The sequence below is a fragment of the Palaemon carinicauda genome, chromosome 1 (genome assembly GCF_036898095.1).
Source record: "Palaemon carinicauda isolate YSFRI2023 chromosome 1, ASM3689809v2, whole genome shotgun sequence".
In the NCBI taxonomy this organism is placed as follows: Eukaryota; Metazoa; Arthropoda; class Malacostraca; order Decapoda; family Palaemonidae; genus Palaemon; species Palaemon carinicauda.
In genome coordinates this window covers 195,517,793-195,527,792 of record NC_090725.1, presented here as the reverse complement: position 1 = coordinate 195,527,792, position 10,000 = coordinate 195,517,793, and the positions used below count along the sequence as shown (strand labels likewise).

General features: G+C 34.6%; 1 protein-coding gene across 1 annotated transcript in view; it reads left to right on the top strand.

Moving 5' to 3' along the window:
* The window catches only part of LOC137643909 (UDP-glucuronosyltransferase 1A10-like), a 46,771-nt gene that overhangs the window by 36,318 nt on the left and 453 nt on the right, over nucleotides 1-10,000 (top strand). The window contains exons 3-9 of the mRNA XM_068376664.1: nucleotides 1,930-2,135; nucleotides 2,465-2,643; nucleotides 4,707-4,898; nucleotides 5,179-5,316; nucleotides 5,776-5,860; nucleotides 8,588-8,804; nucleotides 8,973-10,000. The exon at nucleotides 8,973-10,000 is cut by the window's right edge and continues 453 nt beyond it. Of these exons, the coding sequence (XP_068232765.1) occupies nucleotides 1,930-2,135; nucleotides 2,465-2,643; nucleotides 4,707-4,898; nucleotides 5,179-5,316; nucleotides 5,776-5,860; nucleotides 8,588-8,804; nucleotides 8,973-9,261 (1,306 nt within the window). The 3' untranslated portion in view covers nucleotides 9,262-10,000. The remainder of the gene's footprint in view (nucleotides 1-1,929; nucleotides 2,136-2,464; nucleotides 2,644-4,706; nucleotides 4,899-5,178; nucleotides 5,317-5,775; nucleotides 5,861-8,587; nucleotides 8,805-8,972) is intronic.

Sequence of the window (10,000 nt, the reverse complement as noted above, 5' to 3'; positions counted from 1 at the left end):
TCGCCAGCCACCCGTATAGCAAAGCTTTTTAAGCCCTCTCAACAACCCTGAGAGATATGACCGGTATCGCTCGCCTGCAACCTGCCGCAGACGGCTCTCCTCGTGAGGTGAACCTTCTTCGTTCACTTTGGGTACGCCGTTTATCCATTCAGAACTTTCCCACACCCTCGACCGTCAAAGCACTGCTGGAATTTTCGTACATGATCAACTATTATCATCTTTTTCTGCCAGCCATTGCTGCCAATCTTGCTCCCCTCTATGCCTCCCTCAAGGGCAAGCCAAAAGACCTGAAGTGGGGCCTCCTTCAACAAGCGGCCTTCTGCAACGCAAAGAATGCCCTATCAACCACTGCTTCTCTCACTTTTTCCGTCCCACATGCCCCTCTCCTTCTCTCCACCGATGCCAGCAACGTCGCTATTGGTGCAGTACTCGAACAGGTGGTCAACGGCTTGCCCCGCCCATTGGCCTTCTTTAGCAGAAAACTGTCCAAGGCAGAATCGGGTTATTCTACCTTCGATCGGGAATTGCTGGCGGTGCACTTGGCTGTCCGTCATTTTCGCCATTTCTTAGAAGGTACGCCCTTCGTCATTTGCACAGATGACTTGCCTCTGGTGCCCACCTTCACTCGACAGTCTGAAGCCTGGTCCGCCTGTCAACACTAACATCTCTCCGCCATGACTGAATATAATTGCACCCTTCAACACTTCCCTGGGAAAATGAATCCCGTTGCCGTTGCCCTGTCAAGAAACACGTTGGCGACCTTTCAACTGGGATTGGATTACAACGCCTTGGATGAAGCCCTACGACAGGATCTAGAGTATCAAGTATGTAAGACATCCTGCACATCCCTCCGTTGGGAAGACGTCCCCCTTGAAGACTCCAACACCACCCTCCTCTGTGACATCAGTACTGGTAGACCGCGACCGTGGATTCCTGCTCCCATGCACAAACAGGTGTTTGATTTCATTCACGGCCTTTCACGTTCCTCGTGCCGTTCTACTGCACAGCTGCTGAAGACGAAATTCATTTGGCACAGCATTACAAAGGATTCTAAGGATTTGGTCTGCGTCTGTACTTCTTGCCAAACTTCCAAAATACATCAACACACGGATTCAGGATTGGGCACTTTTCCTCAACCTCAGCATCGTTTCGCCCACATTCACGTTGACGTTGTAGGCCCCCTAGCCACATCACAAGGATATCGTTACCTGTTTACTGTCACCGGTCGCTCCACTCGTTGGCTTTAAGTCATTTCCACTGAAACATCTGCCTTACTTTCAGAATGGATAGGAAGAATTGGTATCCCTGAGCATATTACTTCTGACAGGGGTACCACTCTCACCTCTCAATTGTGGACATCATTAGCGAATCTTCTGGGTATCACCCTACGTCAGACAACTGCCTACAACCCCACTGCCTTTCCTTGTGATCCAACGCAATCCGAAAGCCTTCCTATTAAACATTTGTCCCAAAGAAGACTGGGTCACCATTGGTTGTCTAAAACCTGCGTATCTCCTGCCTGATGACCCGCCTACAATTCGCCTCTCTAGATAAGGACGCCCTATTTAACATGTATAGTATGTCATTTTTAGAGGGGGGAGCCATGTGCATCTAAATTTAGCTAAGTTACCCTTTCAATTTCTTAGATTTACTCTGGTAAGTGCCTTTATTATTCACATTAGACATTACTGCATATTTTCACCAATTAGGCTGTGGCTTCAAATACCTATTTCCAAAATGTGACCCATATCCGATGTTTTGGTAGGATTTTATCAACGAAAATCAATTGGACACGGCCAAGAAATGCATAGTAGTAAAAACATGAATAGAATTATAAATAAAGTAAATAGGTTGATACACGAATCTACATATGTATACACAATCATCCAATTCCTCATAACGTAATTATCATATAGTTTTTTTTTTTAGCTTCCTATATCCGCAAAGCCTCATGTGGAGTAAGGGCACATCCTGGACAGCTATTCCAATGGATTCATACCTCACCATCGACGCTTTCTGCCGGACCTTATTGGATAGTGAACCATTGATAACCTCCCTTAAACATAAAGATTTTGACGTCGCAATTGTAGATTTGATCTATAATGAATGCAGTTTGGGGCTAGCTCATTATTTAGGTGAGAAGTCTCAAATGCTTCCAAATCAAGTTCCAATGATTTTTAGAGTTTAAAGTTATTACATATGCCATGAAAATATTGTATTAAATAAACAAAGAGTATTACATTTCATAAAACAGCTATGAAGCAGAAAATGACAATTATTAAAGAAAATCCCAAAAGGCAACTTATTAAAATGTAGCATGTCTCAAAGCCTAATACCTCAGCAACAAAATGGCAGGAGTTTAAATCAGCATTGACAAATAACATCTATATTCCCTCTACTTTGTTTGTGCTAAACTTAAAAGTACTATTTGAATGAAAATCCCATTTGATATATTTTTCCACAGGCCTACCATCTATTGGGTACTGGGCATTCACTTTCGCTGGTGGAGAGCCTCAATACACAACAGCCTTCAGTCCACCTTCGTCCGTCCCTTTAATATACTCGCACTACGAAGACGACATGTCCTTTTCTCAGCGAGCATTTAACCACTTCTTGGCTATATTATTCCATATCATTATACAGGTAAAGATGAGAGAGAGAGAGAGAGAGAGAGAGAGAGAGAGAGAGAGAGAGAGAGAGAGAGAGAGAGAGAGAGAGAGAGATGAATTTATGCTTACTGATTCGTGACTATTAATTCACTGTAGGGCAATAAAAAATCTCATTTTGATCACAATTAAAGTTGATTGACATTATATTGATTCAGTGTTGATTGATTATATACTTAATTATCTCTTGGGAGCTATACGAGGTTTCTTAATGGGATGATGCTAACTATAAGATTTTCTCTTTAATGTTATCGCATAATCACTTCATAGTCGCATAGTGCTTTGACTTGGTAATAATGGGAAATTTACGTTAACATGTTAGATAAATTTTAGAAATCTAGTTTGTCATGTATGTCACCATTTAGTTCCCAAGTCTTTCTTATATACATCTTCCCTAGAGGGTTGATTTATATATTGTTCATAACTACGGCATTATTGCCATTAGAAAATGTATATTAAAGTGACAGTGCTTCATAATAGAATAGTTTTCTGACCTGCAATACAGCGACATAATTTGAGGATTCGTTCAAGTGGAGTTAATGCCAAATAATATGTAATATATTTCATGCTTACAAAATAGTCCTGTTTTGATTTTCTTTGTTATCAAATTTACCAATCTTTCTCTTTATTATTATTATTATTATTATTATTATTATTATTATTATTATTATTATTATTATTATTATTATTATTTGCTATGCTGCAGCCCTAGTTAAAGAAGCAGGATGTTATAACTTTAAGGGCTCCAGTAGGGAAAATAGCCCAATGAGGAAAGGAAATAAGGAAAAAGTTCAAGAGAAGTTTAGGAGCAATAATAACATTAAAATAAATTTTTCATGTATAAACTAAAACCTTGAAAATAACAAGAGGATAACAACTTCGATATAAGAAGAGGAAAAGAAACAAGATAGAATTGTGTACCCGAGTGTACCCTCAAGCAAGAGATCTCTAACCAAAGACAGTAGAAGACCATGGGTCAGAGGCTATGACACTACCTAAGGATAGAGAATAAAGGTTTGATTTTGGAGTGTCCATCTCATAGAAGAGTTACTTACCATAGCTAAAGGGTCTCTTCTACCCTTACAAAGAGGAAAGTAGTCACAGAATAATTACAGTGCAGTAGTTAACCTCTAGAGAGAAGAAGTGTTTTTTGGTAAATTCGGTATCGTCAAATATATGAGGAAAGTGGAGAATGTATTAAGAAATAGGCCAGGCTACTCTGTGTATATGTCGGCAAAGATGAAATGAGCCGTAACTAGAAAGAGGGATCTAGTCTTCAAATGAGAATTCTGTACTTTTTAAGCCATTGTAAAATTTGATGCTGAAGAAATTCGGATTGAAAAGAAATTGGCGATAATTACGGATAGCGAACTTTCATCTTTGTCTAATTAAATTTCTTTGATCTCAAACTGGATCATTGTAGATCAGGGGCCATTTCAATGTCTCTCCCATACATTCTTTCATTCTAACTCACTATTTGAATTTCGGGACATTCTTAATTTCATTCCCAGTATAAAATTTTTCTATCTTTATTTCCAGATTTTCATAACTTTTTATCTCTCTCAAAACAAACTAATGAATAATTATGACTTAAAAACTCCAAGCTCTACAGATTAAATGAAAGTGATGTAGAAATTTTTTTAAGTTTGTATGCTTACCACCCCCCCCCCCCAAAAAAAAAAAAATATGGAAATCAATTTGTTTAGAATAGACATTAAAAAATATTTATATTGATTATTCTTATTCGCGCTGTAATTGAAACTTTTGTTTGTTCTTTTACTTTTTTTTTTCTTGGTATCTCAACCTTTATAAAAACCTCTTTTCTTTTTCTACGAGTTTTCCAAATAAAAGGATTTATCCTTTCGTTATTTTGAACATTAGACTTTACATTCTTACAGATGTGTGAAGGATAGGCAAGCGATTTGGGCGTCATCAGCTTGCAAAAATATTGAACCTATGTTAGATTTTACTTCCAAATTTTCATTTATTTTGAAATATTTATCAAAAGAAAGTGACCAAATAACAACCCCTTTTTTATAGGTTCAGTTCTATGTTGCAAACAATAATATCCACAAATATTTGCCCGGCACTTCTCACTCCTCATCTTTGTTGGCGAATCTCTCCGGACTGCTTATCAACTCACACCCTTCTGTAGACTATCCGCGTCTACTTCCACCTTCCTTCATTAATATTGGTGGGATGCAAATACATCAACCTAAGCCTCTGCCGGACGTAAGAATACTTCTACGAAATGTATTATCACTACTTCTTTATACAAATGAATGAATTTCTTCTTTTTGTATAATTTACTTTTTATTGAACCTGAAACTATGTATTTAGATTTGGGATTTTCTAGTTGAGATACTTTTATTGCACTTATAAATTCTAGACTCCTCATATAGCATATCGGAAAAGATACTAAAACATTTCTTCCAAGAATGAGCTAAAAATGTAGCCCTTTGCCAACAGATTTTTAGGCACCTATGAATACATTCTGTTGTTTCCTTTATAGGACCTAGAGGAATTTATTGTAGGGTCTGGAGATGCTGGAATCGTGCTGTTCACAATGGGATTCATCTTCAACTCCAGGGTAGTACCAGCATCGACAATGAAAGCCTTCATGGGAGCCTTTGGACGACTCAATCAAAGGGTAAGACAGAATTTTCACATGAGAAAAGGGAATCTTTTTTTCAGCCATCTTCACAAGTAGAACTCCTTTTTCCCAAAATAATTCAGACCAATGAAAAATTCAGGTAGAGTATGAAATGATATTCCTTTTGAAAGTAAAGTTTCCAAATTATTCAAATATATGTCGTTAAAGGCTCAAGTACCTAAGAAAATATTAAGCAAATATTTTTTAGAAAATTACTTATTTGCAGTTAATGCAGTGCACCTGAAATTAGTTAGGGAAACGAATAGGGATTTTAACAAGCTAGCAGCACTTAAGTGGAAAATTTAAATAATTTCTGAACACTGCCAATATCTTACTTCAGACACTTATGAAGCCCGAATGGTTTAGTTTTCATCCTATATGCATTGAATGATAAATATCCTTTTCAAAAATAGAAAAATGAATGAATTGATAAAAACCAGAGTTTTTTCTTTGTAGGTCTTGATGAAACTTGAAGGAGAATACCCCAGTCCACCTTCTAATGTTAAAGTAGTAAAGTGGTTGCCTCAGCAAGATATCCTTGGTAAGTCCCGAAAATATATTAAGAAAATAAATGAGTTTTACGCACATACCCTTGTAAAGACCATACTCCATTCAAACCAATAACAATGCATGTAAACGTAGATGCTGCATCATAAATATTTTTTTGTGCTCAATACATAATGTCTCAAAACAAACACACCAACATGTTTGGAGCCCCCAGCAGTGTGAGTATTATGGCTTACTGCAGATGGTTGCCTTCTGCAAAGAATATTAACAAGTTTTTCCATTACCAATATAGGGACTAATACCAAGAATCCAAACTTAACCTGAATACCTAATATTCAGTTACGAATAAATTTTTGATAACCTGAGTAGTTCTGTCAATCGGCAGTAAGTACATTAGCGTTAAAGTATTTCCCTCTCTTCAGACAATTGACATTTAGGAAGATTTACTTAAGAACATATATCAATATACATATAATTTATCATTATTTATTTGTTACAAATGGAATGATTATTTGTTTTCAAGTTATCTTATATTACTTTATTTCCCTTGCTTACTTTATACACTCAGTACTAACAGGAACTTCTGTTTACTTTCTTTTCAGTAGAAATGAACTAATACGAAGCAATGCTTTTAACAATAGAACTACTATCAAATATTAATATGTTGTCGTTAAACCTTTTCTGTTCATTAGAGTTACTTCTGTATTTTGAAAGTATGCTATTTTCTCAAGTAATATTTTACCACGTAATTGTATTTAATAGATATTTAAAAAACAATGATTTCCTCTAAGACCAATTATATGAGCTAAAGTGTGCTCACAAAGTTTTAGAAATGTAATATATATATATATATATATATATGTATATATATATATATATATATATATATAATATTCTTTAGTGAAAAATATTGTGATAATATGACGACTTCGGTTATGATGGGGACATAAGGAGTAAAAGCTATAATCAAAACCAGGGAGTCTTCGAGTTTCATCCAGATTACTATCTCATACTGTATGAAATAAGATTAAATCAGATGATATTACGCATATATAGATAGTATAATCATATGCTAGGAAATAGACTCATTAGGAAATAGAATTATTTTGGAAAAAAGACAGCAGTTTATTGAGAACATATGCCTAACAAGATCAATAGACACTGAATAAGATAACCTTATTAATTCTTATGTCAAACAAGTTCTTACTATATTATCTGCTACAATCACCTTCAACTTTTAAAGGCCAACGAGGGTAAGATATTTTCTTTGAGGTCAACATTTTGAATATCAAAATCAAATAAACCCCATTAAATCATTGAATACTTTTCACCTTCCATGATCAAACTTGGTATATTTTAGAGGGAAGAAGTTGGCTGGGGAATGCAATGCCTACCATAATTCTTCAGAGGGAAAATGTGACCGGAAAAACTTAAGAGTTAAGCTAGGAATCACATTTCCGAAAATATGACTACGAATCTACACACACACACACACACACACACACAACCACACACACACACATATATATATATATATATATATATATATATATATATATATATATATATATATATATATATATATATATATATATATAATATATATATATATATATATATGTATATATATACATACATACATATATATATATATATATATATATATATATATATATATCTATGTATATATATATATATGTATATATATATATATATGTGTGTATATATATATATATATATAACTCTATGTAAATATATATATATATGTATATATATATATATATATAGTTATATACATATATATATATATATATATATATATATATATAAATGTATATATGTGTGTATGTGTATATGTATACATATATGTATATATATATATATATATATATATGTATATATATGTATATATATATATATATATATATATATATATGAATTTGTATATATATATATATATATATATATATATATATATATATATACATATATATATATATATATATATATATATATATATATATATATGTGTGTGTGTGTGTGTGTGTGTGTGTATACAGACCTTAAGTAAGTATAAATAAGAGAAATATACTCTTATAAACTCTTCATGTTTATGCTTATAGGGTAAGGTAACTCTTCCTTGACTAGGATTTAATCATAAAGTATTTAGGTGAGGTCAAACTGGCAGTAGTCAAGCACCGAGATTATACATTTGTTTAAAGATCTAATACGATCATGGGAGAGCGTCAGTTAAGAATTAAAGGTCGCATATGTGGAATAATTTACCTTCCAACGTTAAAGAAGTACCTGGTGCAGAAGTCTAAAAGAAAACAAATTAAGCGAATTATTTGCCTATTCAGCTATTATTTGAAATCTTTTAAAGCGAACAATCATTTGCTCATATGGTATTAGGATTGGGAAATACAGCCATATCTACAGTATGTAGAATTTTATCATATACTGTAGTTTTATTGAAAAATATTTAAACTTTTTATATTGTAAATTGGAAGTACAATCATTGATAAATAACCATTTCTATTGTTTAATCTAATGCTAGATATAAAGTAAAATTTGCATACAACTCAAGTAAATTCTTTAAGGCATGCAAAAGTTTTGTTTGCCATTTAATAGATGATATAAGGAATTTTATTCGTTTTAAGTTTAATTGTATAATTTATTTGATTAAATCTTAATGTTAGAACAAAATTTATTACATGCATAACCAAATATTTTCATCAGTATTTGCGCATATTTTTTCTAGCTCACCCCAAGACGAGATTGTTCTTCACGCACTGTGGTATGCATGGAGTAATAGAGGCTTTACATTATGGAATTCCAATGGTTGGCATGCCTGTTTTTATTGACCAAGATGATGTCCTTGTTAGACTGAAAAAGAAAGGTGTTGCGGTTGGCGTTTCAAAGAATGCGGATGAAGAGACCATTTACAATGCCATTATTGAAGTTCTTAACAACCCAAAGTAAGCAGGTTGCTACTTCTACTTCTGGTAATGATGATAATAATAGTAATAATAACAATTTTGTCAATATTACCAAGGTTACCTATGGACGTCATCTAAATTTATTTTTCTTTTGAGTTTGGTGTGAATGTCAATAAAATCACTAATTTCTGCCATTAACTTCGGCAGGTACAAGGAAAATGCCATTTCTCTATCAAAAATTACACGGGATAACAGCCAGCCACCTCTAGATCAAGCTCTTTGGTTTGTTAACCATGTCATCAACACAAAAGGAGCAGAACACTTAAAGTTTGCTTCCAGACATCTCAACATTGTACAGTTTTTTGGTCTTGATGTCTTTGCCTTTTTCATTTTCATCTTTTATTTTATCACATTTCATCTGGTTCCCAAGACTAAAACAATATTCTGGTCACTGATGAGATCATTCCCAAGAAGAAATAAAGCCAAGATTACATAAGCATTTCTGTTATCTACATCATTTATGTTGATGGAGTGGTGAGAGAGGTGAATGCTCGAGTGCTTGGACGAGGATTGAAACTGGTAGACGAGAATGACCATGAATGGGAGGTAAGTCAGTTGTTGTTTGCGGATGATACTTTACTGGTTGCAGACACAGAAGAGAAGCTTGGTCGATTAGTGACAGAATTTGGAAGGGTGTGTGAGAGAAGAAAGTTGAGAGTTAATGTGGGTAAGAGTAAGGTTGTGAGATGTACGAGAAGGAAAGGTGGTGCAAGGTAGAATGTAATGTTAATTGGAGAGTTACTTGAGGAGGTGGATCAGTTTAAGTACTTGGGGTTTGTTGTTGCAGCAAATGGTGGAGTGGAAGCAGATGTACGTCAGAGAGTGAATGAACGATGCAAAGTGTTGAGGGCAGTTAAGGGAGTAGTAAAAAATAGAGGGTTGGGCATGAATGTAAAGAGAGTTCTGTATGAGGAAGTGACTGTACCAACTGTGAAGTATGGACCAGAGTTGTGGGGAATGAAAGTGACGGAGAGACAGAAATTGAATGTGTTTGAGATGAAGTGTCTAAGGAGTATGGCTGGTGTATCTCGAGTAGATAGGGTTAGGAACAAAGTGGTGAGGGTGAGAACGGGTGTAAGAAATGAGTTAGTAGCTGGAGTGGATATGAATGTGTTGAGGTGGTTTGGCCATGTTAGAGAAAATGGCTGTCTGCTAAAAAGGGTGATGAATGCAAG